This window comes from Enhydra lutris, unplaced genomic scaffold, assembly GCF_002288905.1.
Source record: "Enhydra lutris kenyoni isolate GAN:26980312 unplaced genomic scaffold, ASM228890v2 scaffoldscaffold4, whole genome shotgun sequence".
Lineage (NCBI taxonomy): Eukaryota > Metazoa > Chordata > Mammalia > Carnivora > Mustelidae > Enhydra > Enhydra lutris.
This window is the reverse complement of record NW_019154088.1, coordinates 18,775,435-18,802,125: the sequence shown is the minus strand read 5'-3', so window position 1 is coordinate 18,802,125 and position 26,691 is coordinate 18,775,435. Positions and strand designations below refer to the sequence as shown.

Here is a 26,691-nt window from a genome sequence, read left to right as displayed (position 1 = left end):
TGTAAAATAATTTTTTTAAACATGAGTCATCTTTTCTTGGGTTTTGATAAATTCATGAGTTTACATGGTATACCTTTGTATTGTTTTTAATCAGATCAATCAAACACAGATGTAAATTCTGGCCAAACTAACTTCAAAAGATTAGGGATACACTTTAATTCAGCTCTAGGAATTTCCTTTTCAGATAGCCCCCAAAGCCGGCCTAAAGTAAGAAATTCTATATTGGGCTTGCTACTACTTTATTCTCAGCTTGCTAGAGATTGCAAAAGAGTGGTTGTCTGCTCTCTAAAGCTGATTTGCCTTGTCAATTACCACATAGGTTCCCAATTCTGAAATCATGTGTAAGCTGTGGTCCTCTTTGGAAATAAATCTTAAATTTATCCCTCGTGTTCCATTTCATGGTAACACAGCATATGTGTTATTCCTTAGCAGCTCTGCCAAATGTCATTTCTCTCAGAGTAGTACAAGTATATGTACAGGAATTACAAGGATCAAGTAAATCAAGTCCCCCAGATCTTAGTTCAGTACTAAACAAATAGATGCTGTCACCTGTTGTGCAGGTAAAAGAGACTAAGTTCCTCCTTGGGTTTAGAGGGTTCCTGTCCTCTCCTTCCCTTGTCCTGGTGTTCTGTCTGGCGCATTTGATTGCTATCACCACTACATTCAAATGCTTACAAATCGTATCTGTTCCCCATACTTGGAATACCAAAATTAAATGTCTGGGAAAGAAAAGGGTGTCAACAGAGCAGTAAAAAAGTCTAAGAAAGAGAATTTCATTCAGCATATCATCTTATATTCCCCATAATCTACATAGATTAGAGTCAGTCTTCTGGTAAATAGTTCTTCCAACCATCATGCTAGAAGACTAACAAATGCAAAGATGAACATAAAATAAAGTGACTGACTCCATTATGAACATATGAGGACTCAAAATTCAAATGTATCTTTCAAAGTTGCCACCTTTGAGATTTTATTACATTTATTCCAACAAAGCTGCCATTACTCAAAACAATTTTTTAATAAGCACTGAATAATATATGGAATTGTTGAATCACTATACTGTACACTGGAAACTAGTGTAACACTGCCTTTTAACCACACTGGAATTAAACTAAAATTGTTAAAAAAGTTTTAACTCTTTTAACAAGCTTCTTCACAAATAAGGAAGCCATTTTCATTACTTTATGTCACGTCAATAACCAAAGTTATCCAGAGTGGTCACTAATTTCATTTGGTTAACTCAGCTTTTGGATATTGATAATGATGGCAATGACAATTAGTATTCATATTAGCAGCTTCCATGTATCAACCACTTCCTATGCACTGGATTTTATGAGGCACTTTGTATATATTACCTCACTTTTTTAACTTAAAAAAATGTACTTATATTTCCTAAAATTTACTTATATTTCCAAAATCAAAATCTACCTAAAAAGATTGAAGATTTGGCTCCACATAAGACATTTAGACAAATCTATCACCCAATTTTCACAGTGGCAGGAAAGAAGCTCTGGAAGCATTATAAGCAAAGTATGCAGCTGACTTAAATGAAGTCAGTCATCTTATTTTATGTTCCTCTCTGTACTGTCAACCTTCCAATGAAATGGCTGTAAGATTTTGAGAAATGGAGAATGACATGCTGAATAATCACCTATGTATTCTTTAAAATAATCAACTATGTATTCTTTAAAAAACCTACATGTGTACATGTGTGTATATATATATAAATGTGTGTATAACAAACATACAGAAACATACATACACATACATACACACACAATATGTAGTAATAACACACACATCATTATCATGTGTAAACTCTATGTACATTATGCTGTCTTGGAAGGAAGCAAGCTCTCTTACAAGTTCTCTTGTCCAACATCAACACCCTGAAAACAATAAATAGAAACCACTGAAACAAGAGCTGAAAGATTTCAGCTTTCAGGGACACTTCTACTTTAAAGAAATTTAAATACTCCTATGTTCTCGATTTTAATAAGAAAGGAACTTACTCCTTCAGCCCGGTCTCTGCACTATTCCCAGATATATCTGAACCAAGAGAAATGCCAGCAGGAGACTGTCGTCCAGTGAAGCCAGATGAAGAAAAGGAGAGTCCATATGGTTCAAAATTGAGAACTAGAATTTTAAAACAATAATTTTACAACAAAAACAAGTTCATATTTAAACAAAGCAAAAGTTAGAGGGGAAAGAAGAAGTTAACAAAGTTACCATTCACTACTGAAATAAAATAACTGAAGGTTAGAATCCAATGACAATTTTTATTTATTTTATTTTTTTTTTTAAAGTAACCTCTATACCTAACATGGGGCTCAAACCAGAACCCCGAGACGAAGAGTTGCAGGCTCCACCAACTAAGCCAGCCAGACACTCCTCCAATGACAATTTTTAAGCTGGAAGGGACTCTGGAGATGACCTAATCAAATAATTATAGTAATAATAAAAAAGTTATCATTTATTGGAAGTATTACAGTCTGTAGGCCATTATCCACTCAAACACAAACAGTACTTCACTTTTATCTTTTCATCTCCCTTAGGAGCTAAAGGAAGATCCAATTAGGAAAGATAACTGATAAACCAGGTCACTGAAAAGTTGCTGCTCCCAGACAAAAATGTTTAATGAGCTATGAATAAAGAGATAACCACGTTTTTGTTTTTGTTTTTTTTTTATAAATTTTATTTTTTTTAAACATATAATATATTTTTATCCCCAGGGGTACATGTCTGTGAATCGCCAAGTTTACACATTTCACAGCACTCACCATAGCACATACCCTCCCCAATGTCCATAACCCCACCCCCCCATCCCCCCTCCCCCCAGCAACCCTCAGTTTGTTTTGTGAGATTAAGAGTCACTTACGGTTTGTCTCCCTCGTTTTTTGCTTAGCAAAATGATCTTAGGCACATTCCTATACTGAATGGACTAATGGAGCCCTCAGTGTGAAATTTCCCTTACTGAAAAGAATAAGGTTTACTCAGGTTTAGATTCCTGTGAATCTGTATACCCAAATGAATTCAATCAAGAACCATAAAAATTCATATTGTTATTGTGGTAGAGCAGAAGCCAATATCCATTCTCCTCTTTTAAGTAATAGAAACCTCGCTTCTTAGCTAGGTACATGGCCCCCCAGAAAAGAAATGACATTTCCAGACTCCTCTGCCATGAGCTCCAGCCAATGAAATTATGTACACATTCTGTGCACAAGTTCTGGAAGAAATCTTCCTGGACGAAAAAAACGCCTTTCTTCTCTCCCTTCCTCCTTTACATCCATGAAGCCATCATCAATCCTAGGCTGCCCACTTCTGGAATTTCTTTAACAGGAAAAAGTAGTTATCTTCTGTCTTGTAAAAGGCTACATTTTGTTAATTTGTTTTCTAATATGCTATGTAGCTTTACCTAATCCTAACTGGCATATTTTTATCTTTTTGGACTACCTGGATTATAATACAAAGGACCTTCTTAAATCATAAAAAAAGTGCTTTTAAAATATAAATGTGAACTTCTCTGTTATCTTCATTTTACAAAGGAGAAACTGTGGTAGGATTTACCATGAACTTATCAAAGATTACAAAAATAGGAATGATAGAGCTAGATAAGAAATCAGATACCCTGGTTCTAGAGCTCCACTCTCAAGTATTCTATTATACTGTCTCTTCCAAAGGAAACAACACCTAATCCAAAGAGAACTAAATAAACTAGTTTAGGATAGAAAAAACGAATTCTATATCTAAAAGAATGATACAGAAGAGAAATCAATGTGCAGTAGAAAACAAAATGATAGGCTAATTAATACCAGGAGAACTGAGTTCTTGATGTACATCAGGTATTAACTGGGTACATGAACTAGATCTTAACTTCTCTGTCTGTAAAGTGAAGGATTTGGGCTAAATCAGCAGTTTCCAAATGCTGATTTGATAACCAGGATCAAGCTGACTTTGTAGAATCTCCCACATACAGCCAAGCTTTCCAAGGTTCAGAAACAAAAGATACAGGAGTAAGGCTCAAAAATCTGTATCATTTTTTAAAAACTCCGTGATTCTGATTCATAACCATATTTCAAAATCACTTCTCTAAATAGACAATTATCATATCATTTCACTCATATGTGAAATATAAGGAATAGTGCAGAGGACCACAGGGGAAGGGAAGGAAAACTGAATGGGAAGGAGTCAGAAAGGGAAACAAACCACAAGACTCTGGGCTCCAGGAACCATCCTGAGGGTTACAGAAGGGAGCGGGGGGTGGGGTGATGGGTACTAAGGAGGGCACGTGTGCTGATGAGCACTGGGTGTTATACACAACTAATGAATCACTGAACACTACATCAAACACTAATGATGTACTCTATGTTGGCTAACTGAACATAATTTTTAAAAAAAGAAATGAATTCTCTAAATCCTTAGAAGGTCCTTTTCAACTAGAAAATCCTCCCATTTTAAGCTTTTCAATCATGTAGTTTAACTTCCTATCCCATTCTGACCTCTTTTTAATAGCATCCGTAACTATTATCAAGCCTCTGCATTAACAAAATAGCGGTGAAGAGCTCAAGAAATGTTTCCTATGCACAAGTAAAAACAATTTAAGCCAAAGCTCAAGTAAAGATTGAGCAGAAAGAATTCAAAATCAGAGGTAGAGTTTAAGAGTGGGGAGAAAAAAAAAAACTAGACACAGAAGGGGACAACATCTGGAGACAGGTAAAATTCCTAACCTGAGACAACAGAATTAAGCACTGTCATCCATGGAAAGCCTGGAAAGGCTCGAGGCTGAGAATGAACTTCAAACCACATTATTTTCATTCTTCAGTAAAAACTTACCAAGATCATTACAGAGGTGAATGACTAGAAGAGCTTAAGATTTTTTTAAAAGTTAACTAGACATGTAAGAGTTCATGTGCATGTGGGGAGCAAGAGGAAAATAACAGTATGCAGAAAGAGTCAGAAGAAGGAAGTAGATGGCCGAATTGCAACTTACACTTTTTTGGTGTCATTTTAAGATCAACCAGTTAGTTGTACTCATATGCCTACCACAGAGCCTGGAAAGTACTCAACAAAATCATTAGATGATGAATGTGGAGATGAAGAGCTTTCAGCACTGAACTTCTCACTATTACCATTCTGAACTCCTACAAAGATAATATTCAGAAGTCTCTCTTTATTAATATGCATACTTCCCATCCACCATCCAAACATCTGAATAATCTCCTTTTTACCAAAATCATGACAGACATCTTTCCCTGACAGGCTACATTTCTGAAATGTAAAGTTATTCTTTCTTTTCTTAGCTGTTTCTAACTTCACTGATCATTTTGTTCGAGGAAGCATTCTTAAACAGTTTATATAAGCTGCTCAGAACGAAAATGAAACTCACTAGTCCATGGTAACCAGATTTGTTTTTTCAAACTTTTCTATAAATATGCTCACGTAAATAACTATGAGCCCTCCCTTTAGCACAGTGACCCAACATGATAATTCCATCTTTGAGTTCCTTCAAAATTCCAGAATGGCTTCCATAGGCACTTATGTATGTGGAGCCTATGACTTTGGGAATATCTCTGGGCTAACATCTTTTTTCTGGGTATCCAAATACCTAATCAGGGTAAACAAGTCACAAGCAAATTTAAAGAGAGATGATAAAAACATTCTCAGTTATTTACAAGGCTATAATGTCAATTGCATTAAAAAAATCATGTCCTTGGGGCACCTGGGTGGCTCAGTGGGTTAAGCCTCTCTGCCTTCAGCTCAGGTCATGATCTCAGGGTCCTGAAATCGAGCCCCACATGGGGTTCTCTGCTCAGCGGGGAGCCCGCTTCCCCCTCTCTCTCTGCCTGCCTCTCTGCCTACTTGTGATCTCTCTCTCTCTCTCTCTCTGTCAAATAAATAAATAAATAAAATCTTTTAAAAAAAAAATGATGTCCCTGCAATTAAGCTTGTTACAGACCCATGAAAACTTACCTTTTTCCTGAGAAAACTTTTCCTCCTGCCGTTGGTGGTGAGGTTTGTAAGGCGCTGCCCCCTGACTAAGTTCTTCAGCCACAAAACCATCCAGAAAAGATAAAGAAGCATCTACCTGTATTAGCATGAAGCAAAAATTAAAAATTAAAAACATTTACCCTAAATGTACAGTAGACTGTACACTCACATAATTTTAATCCATGTGTCCTAAAAATAATTTTTTTTTTTTAATTTGTCAGAGAGAGAGGGAGAGAGAGCAAGCACAGGCAGACAGAATGGCAGGCAGAGACAGAGGGAGAAGCAGGCTCCCCGCCAAGCAAGGGGCCTGATGTGGGACTCGATCCCAGGACGCTGGGATCATGACCTGAGCCGAAGGCAGCTGCTTAACCAACTGAGCCACCCAGGCGTCCCCTAAAAATAATTTTTAAATGTAAAACTGAAACTTCAATTCTGAAAGTGCCACCAAGCTCTCTAGCTTTCTAAAACATCTATATTCAAATCAATTAGCTAAGAATGTTAACAATGTAAGTCTTCTGCAATTGTGATCAATTTCAGTGCCCTGCAGAATAAATGGCAACCAATATGTTACAGCATCATATGTTAGGTGCTAGGACTGAGACAAAGACAGTTCCCACCCTCATGAGAATTGTAATCTACTAGAGAAGACACCTACACCAGGAGCTACAGGGTCTGTATTAGTTTGTGCTGGGGGCTAAAAATAAGGTGTGGGCAAGGCTAGCTCCTTTTGAAGACTCCAAGGAAGAGTAAGTTCTTTATCCCTTTCAGTTTCTGAAGGCACCACTATTCCTTGGCTTGTGGCCACATCACTCTGATCTCTGCTTCTATTGTTAGTTGGCTTTCTCCTCTCTGACTCTTTCCTCACCTTTATGTCTTGTGATCATGCCTTCCGGACAATTCAAGATAATCTCCTCATCACAAAATCCTTAACTTAATCCCATCTACAAAGTCCTTATTATCATGTAAAGTTCCAGGGATTAAGGTGTGTACACTGTGGGGGGCGCCACTATTCAGACTCCCACAGTGCCTTTGATTTACCATCCTATTCTCTTCTACCTGAAAATGCTTTTTCACAAATCTATGGAAAATTACTTAATTTCAGCAGGAATAGAAAGGTATGAGAGAATGATTAAGTGAAAAGAAATGAGATGAAGAAGAGTAAGGGGAAAAGAAGAAAAGAAAAAGTGAGTGAAGAGTGAAATCTACACAAAAGGCTATGACAGTGGTGGCTTCAGAAGCCACAGGTTTGCTTCTGGTTTAGCCAGGTGTACACTAACAGCTCAGGTAATTAGAAAAGCAGGGGAATCTCAAACAGTTAAGTGGCACGTCACACTCTGAATCTGTAAAGGTTTAGTTTCTTTCTTTCTTTTTTTTTTTTTAATTTATTTGACAGAGAGGGACAGCAAGAGCAGGAACACAAGGAAGGGGAGTGGGAGAGGGAGAAGCAGGCTTCCCGTTGAGCAGGGAACCCAATGTGGGGCTCGATCCCAAGACCCATGATGGCCTGAGCCGAAGGCAGATGCTTAACGACTGAGCCACCCCGGCGCCCCAAGAAAGGTTTAGTTTCAATAAGATTCTTACAAAATGAAGCTATGTCATCATCACTATCTTCTACTGGAGGGAAAGAGGAAATAGGTTACTTCCTAGTTTACTACTGTATGTAGCATATTTATTCACCATTTCAATGAATGTCTCTGGAATGCCTACCAAACATGGAAGCAAGGCCTCTGCTTTTAGGAGCTATCTGAAAGAACCAATGGACAAAGGTTCAAAATGAATACAAGTCATGAAAATCTGAGTCAGAATTAGTGGGAAGGCTACCTCTCCTATCCTCTTTCTCACCTATATTTGACAAATAAAAATTTGTACAAATCTGATTTCCTTTTGGAAATTTCCTAATTTATGCCAGTCTGGGGGAGAGACCAGTATGCACTCAGGGTGAGTAATAACTGAACTCATTAGGTTAAAAAGGGTGCTGGCTGAAAGGTGGGAAAAGGAAATGTGGGTAATCAGGTTCTAAAGTGGGAAAGAAGTTAAGACACCAGGGGGACAAAATGCAACAGAGAATTATTTTTTACATTCTCAAAGAAAACAAAGTAATAATTAAATGACATATTAGAAAAATTAAAGAGACTAAAAATTTTTAATTCTTGAATTACCGTATGTTAAAAGAGATGGTCACAGGATATAAATGCCTTCATTGCAGTTCTCCAGAAGAGATACTCCTCTATTCCTAACTAGTCGGGATCACTACTGACCTGCAGCTTTCAAATTCTCTCTCATACTAACGTGAGAAAAACTCCGACCTTCATCGTCAGTGTTACAGAAACTATATTCTGATATATCCCAGATATATCCCAAATGGAAGAATTAACCTGTTATAGACAACGTGATTTTTACAAAACTAAAATACAGATGCCTTACCACCATGTCTTCACAGCTCTTATCAACTGGAAGCAAGCTCTTCATAAGTTCCACATTCTCACGTAAGTGTTTTAATTCGAATGCATGCTGTCTCATACAAGTATCCAGAGATACGGTGAATTCCTGGATTAATCTCTCGACTATGTTAGAAGAGTGTGCTTGGGATGTCAACTTGGTAACAGCAGCGATTAACCAGGCTTTTGTTTCTGAAGAAACTGAGTCACTTATAAGTAACTTGTAGAGCTTGGTTAGAACTTCCTCTGGTGTGTCCTTATCTAAGAGGTAGTAATACTCCCCTAAGACCTATGAGTAAAACAAACAGATGTTTATATAGAAGTATCAAGTTACGCAGCAAACTGTACTCAGAAATCCAAACAAAGTAGATACTGCTGGAGTCAATTTACTCTAGATTAAACATACTGTCATAGCAAATTATTGGATAAGGATAAAACTATACATTTCAGGTTCAAAATTATATAAGAATTGGAACTCCGTACAAAAAGGTTTTCCACATCTTTATCATTAATAATATATAAAGCAGCCCACCTTTATAAGTTCACTTTCTTCTGATTTTCAGGTTTGGTTATTGCTTTTCATATGCCTGTCCACACTCAGTTACTTATTTTGCAATAAGCACTTAAACCAGGGGTTCTCACATGCTAATATGCATGAGAGTCACCTGAGGTGTTTCATAAACATACAGATTTCTAGGTTCTACCCCCAGATATTCTGAGTTAATATGTCTGTCTTGGGGATCTAAAATATTCATTTTGAACCAGCATCAGCTGATTCTGATGCAGATGATCCAAAGAAGAAACTCTGAGGAACACTGATCTAAGTTATATACGTTTTTTCTTACATCTAACTTATTTAGGTGATACATAATCCTAATGGCCTAAGAATCATTAATAACTGATAATTCAGGGCACCTGGGTGGATCAGTGGGTTAAGCCTCTGCCATGACTCAGGTCATGGTCTCAGGGTCCTAGGACTGAGCCCCACATCAGCCTCTCTGCTCAGCAGGGAGCCTGCTTACCACTCTCTCTCTGCCTGCCTCTCTGCCTACTTGTGACCTCTTTCTCTGTCAAATAAATAAAATCTTTAAAAAAACAAACAAACAAACAAACTGATAATTCATGGAGTGTGAGATCTTTCCTAAGTGCTACTTATAGAGTATTTTCATGTCTTTGAGTAACATTGGCATCAGCAGGTTAAAAACAAAAAAACAAAAAAACAGTGAGGTGAGGTGACAGGCAAGGAAAAATTTATAGCTAGTAAAATGAACAGGAGGAAAAAAAAATAGAACTAAGTAAGTTCAATCTTTAAAGTAGCAAGATAATTTTTTGTGTGGTTTAATAAGATGGAAGATAGCTCTAGAAAAGCTAGTAATCTAAATTCCAGTTCAAAAATTAATGGGAAGATGGAGTAGGTGCATTTTTCCCTATTCTTCCCAATAAGTATACCTAAAAACCTTTGATGTTATGTATAAAGCACACATAAAAAGACACCAATAGGTGGAGAAAAGAAGGCTGACTGCTAAGGATGCTGGGACAGTACAGTGGGTTATCTGCTGCTTCATACACCCCAGACTGGGTACTAGTAAGCCAGCAACCTGGAAACACCAATGGGTGCAGACAAACTGGCCCGAAGTAAAGCCTGCCCTCTAGCGAAAGAGCCAGGAGGCCAGAAAACTTTAAGACAATAACCCTTCTACTCCAGCCAAGCACTACACAGAAAAGAACCACAGACCCACCCACACCAGCACAGACAGAGTAGAGAGCCAAGACTTCCACCCTACCAAGCTGTAAGAGGCACCCCCATTCCCACACAAGGGTAGTGACTGAGAAGTCCCTGTGGAGAACCAGGACTTTCATCCCCACCAACTGTAGAGAGGCCCACTCTTCCACAGTGTCCATGAAGACCACATATGAAGCCACTTCACCTCTACCCAAGTATAAGACGGACCCCACCCTAAATACAATACACCCCAAATACACCCTAAATACAATAAAAACAATGGCATCAAACTAGAAATCAATAACAGGAACTTTTCCAAACACTTAAAAATTAAACAACACTCTTCTATACAATTTTTCCAGAACATGGAAGAGGAAAGAACATTCCTTACTTCAGACCAAAACTGTAACAACAGAGTAGAAAAAAAATCTCATGTACAGAGATGTAAGAATTCTTTTTTTTTTTTTTTTGAAGATTTTATTTATTTATTTGACAGACAGAGATCACAAGTAGGCAGAGAGGCAGGCAGAGAGAGAGAGGAGGAAGCAGGCTCCCCACCAAGCAGAGAGCCCGATGTGGGGCTCGATCCCAGGACCCCAGGACCATGACCCGAGCTGAAGGCAGAGGCTTAACCCACTGTGCCACTCAGGTGCCCCGAGATGTAGGAATTCTTAACAAGGAATCTACAAGAAATCTATACACATACACACACACACACACACACACATCCTAGATTAGTGAGTTCAGCAAGGTTCAAAGATTGCAAAGCAAGATTGCAAAGACAAGATCAAAATACAAAAATCTATTGTACTTGAATAAACTAGCAACAGACATGTGGGAACCAAAATTAAAAATACAACTTATTTACTACTGCTCTAAAGAAAGTGAAATACTTAAGTATAAATCCAACAAAATTTGTACAGAATCTGTATGTTATGGAAAGAAATAAAAGCACTATAAATATATGGAGTGACATGGAGGAAAAAAAAGAAAGAGCTGCCAATACAATAACCATTCAGGCAAGGATTACCAATACTAAAACCACTGGTGAAAGACAGCTGAGGAAAAGATGTTCATGAGTAGCCACATAGAATCACCTTACAGATTAATTACAAATTACCAAGAGAAAGGGCATCTTTACAATGGAGAGATCTAAATAAAGGTCATCATCTTAACCAAACAATGAAACTTAAAATCACTAATGACTAGAGGAATTGACCAAATGCGTCCTGATGATGCAGTGGAAAGTACAAAATATTGTTGATGTAGTATTCTTGCTAAAAATGTTTAACCAAACCAGAAATAATGAGGCAAATTCAGAATGCTGGGTAGTCTATAAGTCAACAGCATTCATCCAAAAAAATCAGTATCATGAAAACAAAAGGAAACTGAGGATCAATATAAAATAAAAGAGGCTAAAAAGACAACCAAAGGCAATTTGTGAACCCTGACTGGATCCAGGCTTGGGAGTAGTAGAAAAACAACCATAACAGATCTTTTTTGGACAAATGGATAAATGTGAAAATGGACTACACAGTAAGTGATATTAATGGATTAATGTTATATTTCTTATTACCAATGTAATAATGGTTCTATGACAGGACAATGTCATTCTTAAAGATTCACAGTGAATTTTTTAAGGAGTGTCATGATATCTGCAACTCTATTGTAAATGGCTCAGCAAAACAAACTGTATATAGGTAGAGCTACATATAGATATAGATACAGTAAAGCAAAGGTGGTTAAAAAATATTAACTGGGAATACAGATGAAAAGTATAGAGGTACTTATTATAGTAGTCTTTCAATGTTCCTGCAGTTGAGAAAAAAATTCTTAAATAAAAGTCTGGGTAAAGTTTAAGTTAACAAGCTAACATTTGGCCAAAGTATAAAATATTAAAATATGTACAGCCTATGATCTAGTAGTTGTACTTCACCAAATCTCCCCCTAACGAAACTCACCCATATGCACACAAAAAATACACAGAGATGATGGTATGCATGCAATTACCTATGATTATATTATATACCTGTGACCTTCATCCTACAAAGAGATGATCTCCTTTGCTGGCTTTGATGAAGCCAGGAGGCATATCAGGAGGTCCACATGCAAGAACATAAACACAGCTCTGGGAGCTAAGAGTAGCCTACAGTCAACAATCTGAACCTCAAACACTCAGTCCTACAGCTGCAAGAACCTGATTTCTTCCAACAACCACATGAACTTGGGAGGGGATCCCTCACCAGTCAAGATTCAGATGAGACAGCAGCCCCAGCCAACACCCTGACTGCAACCCTGAGAGTCTCTAAGCAGAGCACCGAGATGTTTTAAGCACTAAGTTTGTGGGAACACACAGCAACAGAAAACTAATATAACAGACACACAGTGTTCACATATTCTAACACAGATTCGCACAGAAAACACAACAAACGTATTGGAGACACAGAGAGCTAACCAAATACCTATACTTAAAAGATCAGACAAGAGAGATGGCAGGGAGAATGAACAGACAGCTAGATGGGTAAGTGACAGAAACTAGCCACTGGGAAAGAAAATTGACAGCTAAAGTCAGCAGAGTAGAACTGAATGACTTCTGAAGGAAATAAACTGTTAGTATTTGGCATTATAAAAAATATTATAAGTACTTATGATCTAATGTACTTTGCTCACCCAACTCATAACTTGAAGAAATTTCTGTGGATAAAACACATTTTCCACATCTAGTAAAGTGAGATAAGACTGAACTGCATAAAGCCTTAATTGTTGATCTTCTGTTTCATCATCAAAACCTACAAAGAAATTGATACATCATTTTAACTTCCACTAAATTCTCTAAGGACTCCATAACAAAACATTTAATTTTTGGATCTCTATTTTACAGAATGCAGTAATTTACTAACCTTCTGCGAGCAGTCTCATAAAGTTATTGGGAATATCAGGATGCATGACATCTCCTCCCACTGAAAACACAGCATTCATTGTCTGAATAAACCATGCATTATCAGGAGCATATGTGTCCACAGTGTTAAGAACAAGTACACTTCCAAGTGCCATGTATTAAAATTATCTTTGCACCAACCTTTTAAAGAATAACCCCCAACCCATCCTACCTTGTCATTTTTGCTCCTAACCTCTGTCAATAAATTGTTCTATACTCCAGTTTAATGTAAAATAGATGCTCAGTAAAAACTTATTTAATAAGCTTAATAAACTAAGTTCATGTTGCTTCATCTAGCACTGTTCCTTGTATGTAACTAAGTATCCAATGAGTAAGTGTGAAATAATTTAAAGAAATGTTCCAGCTGACTAAGGACAAATAATGGAAAATGATACACACTTCAAAGAGGCTAAATGTGGTGTGTCTACCAGAACAAGCTGTTTAACGTCTTCTCTAATCTGTTCTGCTTCAGTTCTAAAATTCTATCATTCTGCTGGCCAGAGCTACAGCACTGGCTAGGAAAAAACTATAAGCAATTTCCATGACACCTGGATTAACACTGTACATTACTCTTTCTTAGATTTAAATAACAGACATCTTTAAAAGAATGGAATCTCCTTGTGACCTACAAAGTTACACTGACTTTTAAAAACCAATTGCATGCAGCACTGGGTGTGGTGCAAAAACAATGAATACTGCTATGCTGAAAATAAATTTAAAAAAAAAATGTGAAGAAGAGTGACATGTGGAGTTCCCAACCACCTTATCACAACAATTTCCAGTATAAACAACAGTTGAAAGGATAAATTTTAGATGCTGATCCCTACTCCCAAGGCCCCCTCTGTAAAACAAGAACTTTTACCAGAAAAGAAACTAAGTATGAAGTAAAGTCAAAGATAAGGAGGCACTGGGACTCCTGAGTGGCTTAGTCAGTTAAGCATCTGGCTTTGGCTCAAGTCATGATCCCAGGGTCCTGGGACTGAGTACCACAACACGCTTCCTGCTCAGCAGAGAGTCTGCTTCTCCCTTTCTAAAGGTATCCATGACTCATGGTCCAAACAAAGGATATTTCTCAGCAAGCTCAGCTATTTTGCCAACCAAATTGACAATAATATATTCTTCTTTGCTCTGATGTAAATATTCAAGCATTTTCTGGACAATCACTGTTATATTCTGTGCATTAGTAATTCTGTAAAGAAGTTCCAAAGTCTATTTAAGAAAGAGAAATAAAAACAGTATTACAAAACTATGCATGATAACTCCAATAAATACAGCACTATATAGGTTTATAATACAGTTGATTTTCCCACTTTTGCACAGGTCAGCTGGGCAGTCGGTTAGTAGGTGCTGAAGAAATGCACATTTTAACTGAAACAGAACTTAAGAAAGATAGAACCTAGTGTCAAAAAAATTAATCATAATAAATTGCAAAGTCTAAAAGGCTTCTACTGATCTCAATAAGTATAATCTGACTACTACTACATAAAAGGCCACGTAAAGACTAAAAAATTTAAAGGCTTACTTCTTAAACCTGTATTACTTATGCCTGTATGTGCACGCATATATACACACATAAAACACATATAAAAATCCAGTCTTACAAACTATTTTCCACACTACCCAAACAATCGAAAACAGCCCTTGAGCAGGTTTGTCAGCCGAGGGCAAACGGCCTCTAATGGACAAGGGTTGGTGGCTCAAGTGCTTCAAAGCCTCAGCAAGGCCTATGTTCAGAATCTCAGGCAGCAAGGAAAAACTGTGTTACAGCCACCGTCTCAGTGCTCAGGAATATACCTCTTGCTTCTTCAAGCAAGATGAAGGAAGACCAGTACCACAGTAAGCTTCCATTCAGCTGGGCTTTCTAAGGCCCTACATTAAGGTTCTAAAAATACTGTCATTCCCAGAAGTCAATATGAGACAGTCCTGAGAAGGTATTATTTACTGGTATTTTAGGATCAACAACAGCTGCAAGAGAACGTCCACATATCCCACTTGTTAGACTTGTTCATTAGGGCTCTTTTCAATTTTTCAATCTTTATAGCCAGGATTTCAAGTACAAAAGATAACTGTTTCAGTTAATCTTTGACTTCATTTAAAATCTACAAAAACACAGGTCCCCCTATCGTTAGTTTTCAATTTATCTAGCTGTCTCAAACATGCTCCCTATAGATTCTGAACTATGTATTATATACTTTTAGATAATTTACACCCCATTTATTTCCTATTCTAAGACCATGCAATTTAGCATTTCCAAGACTGCATGGGATATGATATTTTTATGTTACGTCCTTCTTTCTCCCTGTAAGAAAGATAAGTAATAAAACCAAGTAAAAGGGAATCCCAGTCCAAAGCAACAGGTCCCTCCATACCCAGGGACCAAAGTTCCTGGTATGCAATTACTTATAGAGGTTAAATGTGACAGTGGCATTCAAAGACAGTACTGCAATACCATCTTGGGACACCACTGATACTTAGTATCTTCCCCGAAGGATTCAAACTACTTTTCTCACTACAGGTAATAGAAAAACAGATCAGACTTGACCATTTTAAACAGATCAGACATGATCATTATATTTTCCCTTGGACTCTCATTTTTTAAATAAGAGCCCCCAAATTAAATATAGCAATAAGAAAACTGTACCTAAGTCAACTCTGCTCAATTTAGTAGCCAATCACACAAAGAAAATGCATGCTCTATACCTGTTCAAAGTGGAAGAGCCATATAATTATTAGTTATTGTCCTTTGGTGCCTTACCACTTTTCTATGATGCCTACACATAGAAATTAGTGTATCTGTAAACTTCCCAGATTCATTTGAGGTAGATAACAATTTTTGGATGATTAAAAACATGAATGCAAAAAGAAAAAATATGGAGCACCTGGGTGGCTCAGTCATTTAAGCGTCCAGCTGTGGATTTCAGCTCAGGTAATGATCTCAGGGTCATGAGATCAAGCCTCACCTCAGACTCCATGCTAAGAGTGGAGCCTGCTTAAGAGTCTCTCTCTCCTTCTCCCTCTGTCCCTCCCTCTCTGCTCTCCCTCTCTCAAAACAAATATATATATACATATATATATATGTAGATGACAATTTCTCAGAAATTTTTCTTTCAGGAACAGCACCTTTTAAAATACAGAATGTATAATCTTATATTTTAAAATTGCAATTGCTTAATGAAATAGTGTTCTTTCAATAAACTTTTTTAACTCACTGCTTTTAAGTAATTTAGATGTTCAATAAATTATTTTTAAATCAAAAATAAAAACAAACACTCATAGGTCCCACATAACCATTTTAAATGAAGGTACAAACTGATTTCTTTAATGAAAATTAACAGAAATACGTATACAGACACTTAAGTGGACACTGAAGCTAGCTTACAAAAGGAAAAAGTTGAAACAAATTAAGTAAATTATACACCTTTCCTTCCAAGCAGTTCAAATAATTTTGGGATATCTTTATTAATTTTCTCAATAGTCCTACATATTTAATAGAGAATTCATTAGCCCACTTTACAGATATTAAGAAGAATATGAAAAAATATTAATAGCCATAAATTACACCTTAAATTATATTAACAGAAAGACCTGGAAATAGAATTTAGTTTTTCTCTTGGACCAAAAAGATATTAATGAAGCCATACAGGTAACTGAACCTAATTCCTCGGCTCATAGTTTAAATCCATTTATGAGGATACTGACAAAAGGACTTTTTAGAAAAGCTCCTTAAATTTTAGAATAAAATATACTCAAAAGTTAAAATACACCACACACACACACACACACACACACACACACACACACTGCCCACTACTTTATTCTCTCCATATACCAAAAAAAAGTTTAAAAGTGCTAACACTTTGCATACACTATTCAAAATACCAGTTTACCTCTCTTTTAATAATGGGATCTGGATGGTCTAAGCATTCAATTATTGTCATCTGGTGCTGAAGAGCCAGAGTGGGATCCTGTTGGATAACATAGGTAAGAGCCTTCAGTCCTAGAAACAAAGATTACATTATACAATTGACTGGAAACAAATACCTAGCAAATTTCAAGAGCCCTCTTTGTAATTTCTGTCAAAATTATTTAATCATCTTGGAGCACCTGGGTGGTTCAGTCATGATCTCAGGGTCATGAGATTGAGCCCTGTGTCGGGCTCCACCCTCAGCAGGGAGTCTGCTTGAGATTCTCTCTCCCTTTGCTCTCCGCCTCCCCTTTGATGCATGCGTGCGTGCGTGCGTGTTCTCTCTCTCTAATAAATAAGTAAAATCTTTTTTATAAAAAATTATCTAATCATCTTACCTAAATATTTGAGATTTATTTTAGGTGACAGAACAAATTTTCCAATGCACTTGGCAGCCTTCTCAAGTAATTCTGATTTAGGATAAATAGAATAAACTGTATGTACACATTCAAACAGAATAGCTAGAGAAAGAAAATATAATATATCAGGGATCATGTTAAGGCATAGTAAAAGAACATGCTTATATAGAACTCACAGCAAAACAAATGAATTAAAAGGTCAGTTTTAGTAAAAAAATCTTACTTATGGAAAATTTTCAAAGATAGGAACTTTGTTGTTTTCAGGCTTACACAGTTATTAGGATTATGCTACCACAACACACTCTAAAGAGGATTACCTATTAATAGATAAAAATGATGAATTCATTCATGCAACAAGTATTTACTGAACACCTCCTATGTGCCAGGCATTGTTGTAATAGGATGGACACAGCCATGGAAAAAAGACAAACACCCCTGCCCTTAAGGAGCTCACATTCTAATGGACACATAGGTAATATATTCATTGTTTCTATATAAACATATATTTCCAACACTCTTTCAGTGTTTTAAAATAATTTGTTCTCAGGCAATTCCTACCACTCACACAAAGAAACAATATATGTAGTTTATTTTAATACAATCATTTTGGAATGTTCTAGCATTTGCTTCAGAGTAGGACCACTTCATAAAAATCCTCAAGTCAATTCTTTAAAGGCAACCTCAAAGAACCTCAAACCATCAACTGAACATCTTGGTAGTGTTCAAATTTGATTTTCTAATGTAGTTAAACATCTGATAAATATGACAGATGATCAAAGTAGACACTAAAATGTTTTTCAAGCTCTTTTGAAGAGCCTAAGTCAAGGAGCTAGAGGTTCACCACAGTAGAGAACCAGTGAAGTATCATTACATCCTGCATGTGCTGTGGAATCACAGTAATGAGAAGTGAAACACAGACTCAGCAAACTCAACAGTTCTACTACAAGCTGAAGCATATCCAAGTGTCCTTGATAGGATCATTTCTTCTTTAGTTCCAAAAGCCTAAAACAAAACAATCAGATACTTTTTGTGTGTATAAGACAGATCTTAAATATTCAGCTAGCTATGTTTTACACTGCTAAGTTGCCCATCAATTGATTCAAATCTAAATTTTGTATAAAAAGCTTTATATGAACCCCTTCTACAGAGAAAGAAAGAGAGAAAAGAAACCAGAAGTATAAAGTTCTCTTTAAGAAGGGAAAGGACTTTAAAGGAAAACCTACAAAGTAAGTTAATTTAACCTAAAAAGAGGGGTGCCTGGGTGGCTCAGTCAGTTAAGTGGCTGCCTTTGGCTTAGGTCTTGATCCCGGGGTCCTGGGACTGAGCCCCTCATCAAAGTTCCACTGATACCATATCCTTCTCCCTCTCCCTCGGCCTGCCACTCTGTCTACTTGTGCTCTCTCAAAATAAATAAAATCTTTTTAAAACTTTTTAAAAATCAACCAAAAAAGATACTCTGTATATTCAGATGTTGTGCTGTAAAATGTCCTCACTCTGTGCTATGAAAACAGTAGACGTTATGACTTAGTGAACTAAACAAAGAGAGGCTTGGTCAAGTGACTAACCAACTAAGGCAGGAGTGGATAAACCAATACTAAATCCAGCCCTTGGCCTACTTTTGCAAGCCTGTGGACTGATTTTCACATTTTTTTTTAATTAAGATATAATCAACATATAACTTATATTAGTTTCAGGTATACAGCTACATTTTTTAAACATTGTGAAAAAGGGGTACCTATGTGACTCAGTCAGTTGGGCATCTGACTCTGTTTTGGCTCAGGTCATGATCTCAGGGTCTTGAGACTGAGCCCCACGCTGAGCTCCCCGCTAAGTGGAGAGTTGGCTTGAGATTCTTTATCCCTCCCTTTCCTCCCACTCTGCTCCTCACTCCTCCCTCCTGCTCCTATTCTCTCTCTTTCTCTAAAATAAAAATCTTTAAAAAGATAAAAATAAATGTTAAAAATTAAAGTTGTGAAAAAAACAAAAAAAAAGGAGAATTTATGACAGAAACCTATGTTACATACAAAGCCTAAAATATTTACTATCTGGCCCCTTTTTAGAAAAAGTTTACCAAACCCTTAACTAACCAGCCAGTCCTAAGTAAGATTAAAAATAATGTTTTGCAGGGGTGCTTGGATGACTCAGTGTGTTGAGCCTCTGCCTTCAGCTCAGGTCATGATCTCAGGGTCCTGGGATTCAGCCCCGCATCAGGCTCTCTGCTCAGTAGGGAGCCTGCCTCCCCTCTCTCTGCCTGCCTCTCTGCCTTTGTGATCTCTCTCTCTGTCAAATAAATAAATAAAATCTTTAAAAAAAAATAATAATGCTTCGCAAAAATAATAATAATAATAATAATAATGCTTCTCTGGTGCACCTGGGTGGCTTAGTCGGTTAAGCATCTGCCTTCAGGTCAGGTCACGATCCCTCGGTCCTGGGACTGAGGCTTTCCGCTGAGCAGGGAGCCTGATGTGGGACTATTTCTCCCTCTCCATCTACCCTCCCCTCCACTCATGCGCTCTCACTCTCTCTCAAATAAGTAAATAAAAATCTTTGAAAAAAAAAAATGATGCTCCATTTTCTATTGTAACTGACATGGTTTCCTTTACAGATTCCTGCCATTCAAAACTCTGCTGCTATCAGATTGTGTTACTACAAAAACTTCTCATTACTCACCTAAAATCTAAACTTATTTAGATGCTTATAAAATTTCTGAAAAGCTAGTACAGGTAAAATTAATAGTTAGAAAATTGCATTTATTAGTCAACTTAGGCATAAATGAGCTGAAAAAGAATTTAACAGGTTTTTAGATTATTTTTCCACTGGAGCTAAATTCCTCTATTCCTCAACTCCACAAAAATCTGAGTATAAGTCCGTAAAATGAAATAGCAGCCACCCTCCTGGCTCCCCTCTACAGTGGTTTCAAAAAAGTGCTTCTGAGATTTCTAAACATAAAAACACAATGTGAAGTTTTGTTTTCTCTTCCAGAGCAACCCAGATCCAAACCAAATATCAAGTAAAGATTACCAAATTAAAAATTAATAACATTCTAACATTTATGATACTCTAATTTTATCATAGGTATTTTGGGCTGGATTACGCAAAAAATTCAAAGTTCCACTGATACCATATCCTTCAGACTAGACGTTACTTTCATATGAAGTAAGTCTCTATCTACTGACCCCACTCTGGCAGGGAGATGTGGGTACCACCAATGGGGGTGGAAGCCCAGGTTCTCCACTCTGCCTCCTTTGACACTTGGAGAAGCAAGGGTTCTTGTTCTGGACAAGGTGGTGGGGGACAGGAACATCTGCTGATACTATCCTGCCTGGGAAAGAAAGGGGCATTACTTCCTAAGTACTCCCTACATGGCCACCACCGACAGTGGCCTGAGCATGCCTGACCAGTGATGAAGGCTCCAACTCTCCACCAGGCTTCTTCTAACACCACCCCAGCAAAGAGAGGACAGGTACTTAGTTAACCCCCTATTTCTAACTAAATCCAGGCTCCCCATATCATCTTCGCTGACAATGCAAGGGAGGGTTGCACCTGGCAACACCTGGCACAGATGAAATTCTGGTTCTTCTCTTGGGCTTCTCCACCACAAGTTCAGGGGAGGGTTGGGAAGCTGGTTACACCTGGTGTGGTGGAATTCCTGGCTTCCCACTTAGTCTTTTCTGCCATGACACAATGTGTTCTTTGTGATGCTTGGCTGGAATGCAAGGCCACTGTCTAAAAGTTTTCTATCTTGCTATTTTGCCTTTTTCTTTTCTTTCCTTTGGCTAGACAGCAGGCTTTTTTCTTGGGGCATTTTTGTCTGTGCCTGTCAGAATTTCCAGCATGCTGGCTCTCCAGTACCCAGTCTCGGGACTATGAGGCAAAAAGAAAACACAGGGTACTCACTATGGTATTGTTTCTTGCATCCCGAGGTCTCTAACCAGTCTACCTTCATTTCTCTATCTTTCAGAGTCATATGTTAAATTTACAAATAATACGCAATAAGTGGGAAAAACAGGGAAATGAACTTCTATCTACTTTTGATGGTCTGTTCCTTGTACTCCATTTTATATAATTCTCCCAATTTATTAAATAACTTACTAAAAATGTTACTCTCATCAGTACCTTGCATACCAAACTCCTGTATCTCTGGATTTATACAGTAGAAAGTCCAAACTCATATGGCTCCCCTGAGAGGACCTCTGCAATATGGCCTTTCCACTGCTCCCACTACGAACTGTCCATGTAGGCTGCTGGTAAGTCAATATTCTCTGAAACAGTTTTACACATCCCTACTTCTGCACCCTCTCTCATGTCCCTCTGCCTAGATCCCCTTCTGGCTATCTGAATCCTACCTACCTTTCAGGGCCCCATTACATCAATAAATCCTTATGTGTGTTCTCAGGCCCACAGTGATCTCTACCACCTCTGGTTATTCCCTGCACCACCCCCCACCACACAGCATTCTACCTTATACTGGTATTATGCTTTCATAAATAAGCTATTTCTTCCATTATACTGTAAATTCCTTGAAGGCAAAGATTGTATTTTACACTTCCTCATATGCTCTATATCACTTTGTACAATGCCTGGTACATAACAGTAGTCAATAAATGTCTTTGATGTGACTTAAACCTTAATTTAACAGTAAGGTAAGTTATAATAATGGAACTGTCATAAAAATACGGTTTAGAAAGTATAAAGACTAAAATTCAATCAGATAACTGATAAAAAGTAATCTCCTTTTCCTTTAATTCAATAAAATATATTACTCATTGATTAATCTAGTACCAGATCCTGGGATAGACAGTTTCTTCTCTTATGAAGTTCATAATTTAAAATTCACATCCTTAAGCAAAAAAATATTTATGTTAGCACTACTAAAGAACAGTCTACCATTGATAAAATCACTGTAAGTTATAAACCATATCAATACAAAAAAGGAGGGAGCCTAACAATGGAAAGATTAATAAAGGAAATAAATAAAAGAAACTATAAGGTTTCCATGGCAAGGTGAACACTGGACTGACAGCCTACAAAGAAACAAACTGTTGGTTTTGGTCCCAGAAATCTTAATAAAGGAAAGGTGCCCTAGTGGAGAACATTAAAAAATACTCCCTCAGGTATACAGCATTCTCCAAATCAAAGGAATGGGTAACAATGGCTAGATCCAAAAAGGGGAACTGGGTGGTGAGTAGTAAGGGTCAAAGGAGCACTTACTGTTCACTGTATACCTTTGTGTACCTTTTGAATTTTGAACCATGTGCATATATTACCTATTCAAGAAAATAGAATTAAAGCTGAAATGTCAATTACAAAAAAAAAAAAAAAAAAAAAAAAAATCCCAAAACAAAAAACCTTCTGTAAGAAAAAGAAAAGTAGATCCTTTTAAACTCTTACCCTACATGCTAATTATATCTCAAGCAAAACATTTTAACTTGGCTGCCTGCAAAGACTCTGGCACTTCTCTAGAGCTTCTGACAGTTCTTGGCCAAACCAACTGTGCCAGCAAGGTTCATCCTTACCTCTGGCCTGACTCTTCTCATTACATAGCAGGATCCTAGATAATACCAACTGATCATTATGCTATACACTCCTAAGGGTAGGGACTGTATCTACCTCCTTTTCCTTTAATCTCCCAGACTCAGCATGAGAAATAAATCAACTCTTTCCTCAATCTGTACCTGGTTTACAGATCAAGTTTTTGTTCTGTAAGCCTTCAATAAATGCTGGTTGAAAAAATGAATAAACCATTTTTATTGCCTTAATTACCATTTATATGTGCAAAACACAAATCTATCCTTCAAAATTTACCATCTCAATTCCTTATGTGCATTATCATCCCTGTACTAGTCTTATACTGCAATCCTTTCTCCTTATTCCTACTCCATCTTTGTCAAGCACTTTTCTTACAGTTAAACTAGTGCAATTTCTGCCCCCTAGTCAATCCTACGTTTCTACAATCATTGTCTTTAAAAATCCACAGTTTACCACTGTCTTGAAGAACAAGTAATGGTCTTCCGCCCCTACTTCACAGTATTTTACTAGATTTTATTAGATTAAGAAATGACTTCTCATATGAGTTACTCTCTCAATGTCTCTTTACTGGTCTTCTCCAGAGCACGCAAAATTCAAACTGTTTTATTTTGCTTCTGAATACTTCCAAATACCCCAATTTCTTTCCTGAGCTTTTTCAAAGTAATCAATAAAGAACTAAAGTTCCTCCCTCTGGCTATTAAGAGTGGAAGTTTTTTGGTTACTTTCCTAAGTTCTCCACCTCCAAATTGCTCATCTCGTATCATTAAATTACTTTATAAAACTGTATACAACACACATATAAATATTATTATTGCATACATATATATGTTATACATCTTTGTCTATACCCTTCTCTTCCTTCAGTTGTCTTCTTAAATATCATTTTTCCAGAAAAATCTTCCTGTTCCTCCTCTCACTTACAGCTAGCTGCTATAGCACCCTATAATTCTCCTTTGTAACATTTATATCACCTGTCCTTTTCCATCTAGTCTGTGAGGTCAATGATAATACTATTTTATCCACAACTGTATTCTAAGCACTTTGCACAGGGCCTGACAAGAAACAGAAATTTAAGCAATATTTGATGACCAGTTGACTGATTTATTTGAGATCTGTCTTCCTAAGTATGGAACAGACCTACTGGGTTACACTTACAGTCAATTAGATGTTTAGTGAATACTTTCAATATAAAAACAATTTCTCTTAAAAAATGAAATAATTAGAAAAGAGAAAGATAACTTTAATAATGAATTTAGGTCAACATTTTAAACAATGCCATAATTTCAAATTATTTCTATTAGTTATCTAAGGCTTGCACTGAAAAATAATAACCCAAAGAATCATTTTAAAAATTAACATATACAAAAAAAAATTAACATATACAATTCTTTTGGAATTTATAGTATTCTAACACACATTTTGTTACACTCCTGGAAAACACTGTTAATCATTAGAGTAGCATTTACATATGTTACCTACCATATGTGACATTGTGATTTAACTCGGCTCTTCGTAAGGATTCATCAAGAACATCATACATTAATTCACTTGTCCTGTTTAAAAGATATTTTATTTGCAGTAGAATTATAGTATTATAACGCAATAAAACAGTTTTTCAAACTTCTCTCTCTTTAAAACTGAGGATCTACAGAAAAGAAGTGAAAGAAATTCATTTTATGAACTTAATAGAACTTCACTTCTTTAAGATTCCATTTGTTCTTTTTCATGAGTTTAATTTCCTGCTTTATCAAAGCTAACTAGTCAATGGAGAGATATCTAAAGTCAATCAACTCTTTCCTCTACCTGTCTAGTCTATAAATCAGGCTTCTGTTTGAATATCTTCATAATTTTATATATAGTAAAATATGCTACCTGTTTCAAATTACTACTGTAAAATCTCACATATCCAGATTATTCCAGATGGTAACCACATAGTCTTTAAAAAATATTTAAATACTAGTCTTTCTTTGAATAGCACCAGGTTCTCTGGAAAAAAAATTTCAACTTTCATTTACATTAAATATAAAGAGATCACATCTTGTGAAATGGGTTTCTATCATTCCTGTATCTTTGTGGTTACTGATTACAGTTACAGTAACTGGGCTGAGGTAGATACTATAAGAAAATGCAGTGCTTTGTAGAGCACTCTGCCTCCCAACCTAGAAAAGTCTTCTGCAAGAGGTCAGTGTGAAACTATGGCTTCTCAACTGGCATTTCTGTTTCAGATTCAAAATGCAGTAACAGAAAAAAAAAAAAAACAACTGCATCACATACAATACACAGAGTAGTCTTGCAGAGAAACTACACTGTAAAACAAACAAAGAGATCAAAATAATGTGAGGCAACACAAACAACTTGTGATGTATGTTACACCTTTTTCAGAAAATTTCTTTTTTCCAAATATACAGTTATAAAATTTAATATGAAGTGCATATGCTTTTATTCTGTCTTGACTAAAGTATAACTACCCAGTGGGAATCCAGAACCATATTCTAAAATCCCTCATTTTATTGTGTAAGCACTTTTTCCAGACAGTAACCACAAGGCAGACATTACAACCCTCCCCCCGGCCCCAAATTTGGTAATACTACACCTAGATTACAGTCTAGTCTTCTATATTTTAAAGCCAATGTCTGGCATAAGAGTCATAATTAACCACATGAAAATGTGGAAACATCTGCAGACATGATCAAGCAACATTAATACCCTAAGACAAAGAATGCTATAAAACACAAGAAAATATTCAAACAGACAAAAGAATATAAATATAAAAAGACTTTTCCAGTAAATTAACTCTTTCAATTAAATACACTGAATCCTGTTATATTTATAAAATAACATTTTTACTTGCCACACTGAGCTAAGCATGGTTTAAGAAATACAAGATTTGTGTTAACAGAAAATGTCAGAGTTGGGACAAAAAAGGAGAAAATATTCTAATGTTCCACAACATCATAAGAGTTCCCCTCTTTATTCATTTCATTGGGCCTAATTCTATTCAACTGAGCTCTCTGGAGGTAAGCACTCTCTTTGTACATATACTTTGTAACTTTGTACATATTCCCTAAATTCATCCATAAAGGAAGTAAGAAAAATAATGAGTTAATGAATTTAGTAAATTCACTAAATGCCTCCAAAGTCACTGGATCTTTTTAGACCAGTAAGGTCTGGTTGCATTACCATGAAATTCATGATTTTAAAACAGAATTCTAGTGAACTCCAACTAGAGCTACACAATAGGAGAGACTGGATTATATAAAATAAAATTAGGACAAACATTTGTAATGTGCATATCTACTCCCATCACCTCCAGTTTTTTTACTTAGGTTTCATCAGGAATTGAGATTCAGAAACACAGAAAAAGTAACATAGCAATACCAGGAGTGATACAGTCCAATTAGCTCTCATTAGGAGCTCCCCGGAAATGCAAACTGACATGACACTGACAAGGCACTAGGAGGAGCAAGAGCCCAGAAGACAATCCCTTTGTAAAGACAGGCTAAAGAATTAGAAGGTACCCAAATGCACAAAGGAGAACCATCTCTCATAAAGTCAAAACACCGATTAGCAAAATTCTTTTTAGCAAATATTTTCTTAAGAGAGAAACACATTAAGGACTCAAGCCATGGTCCTTGCTCTCAAAGGAACTAAAATTTAGTTGGGCTTGCTCTTGAACAGTTCAGGAAAAAAATTTTAAAATATGTGTGCACACAAATATATAGAGAGTGAGAAAGAAAAATAACACAAATGCA

The 26,691-nt window shown here is 36.6% G+C and overlaps 1 protein-coding gene across 2 annotated transcripts in view; it reads right to left on the bottom strand.

The window, feature by feature from the left end:
* The window catches only part of LOC111138820 (adaptor related protein complex 4 epsilon 1 subunit), a 58,876-nt gene that overhangs the window by 16,750 nt on the left and 15,435 nt on the right, over positions 1 to 26,691 (bottom strand). Inside the window, exons 8-16 of one of the 2 annotated variants that reach the window (XM_022490726.1) lie at positions 24,419 to 24,492; positions 17,390 to 17,512; positions 16,975 to 17,084; positions 14,157 to 14,296; positions 13,050 to 13,162; positions 12,820 to 12,938; positions 8,413 to 8,715; positions 5,971 to 6,085; positions 2,013 to 2,136 (exon numbers count right to left, since the gene is read on the bottom strand). In XM_022490726.1, coding sequence (XP_022346434.1) covers positions 2,013 to 2,136; positions 5,971 to 6,085; positions 8,413 to 8,715; positions 12,820 to 12,938; positions 13,050 to 13,162; positions 14,157 to 14,296; positions 16,975 to 17,084; positions 17,390 to 17,512; positions 24,419 to 24,492 — 1,221 coding nt within the window. The remainder of the gene's footprint in view (positions 1 to 2,012; positions 2,137 to 5,970; positions 6,086 to 8,412; positions 8,716 to 12,819; positions 12,939 to 13,049; positions 13,163 to 14,156; positions 14,297 to 16,974; positions 17,085 to 17,389; positions 17,513 to 24,418; positions 24,493 to 26,691) is intronic. The other variant, XM_022490732.1, reaches the window with a different exon arrangement.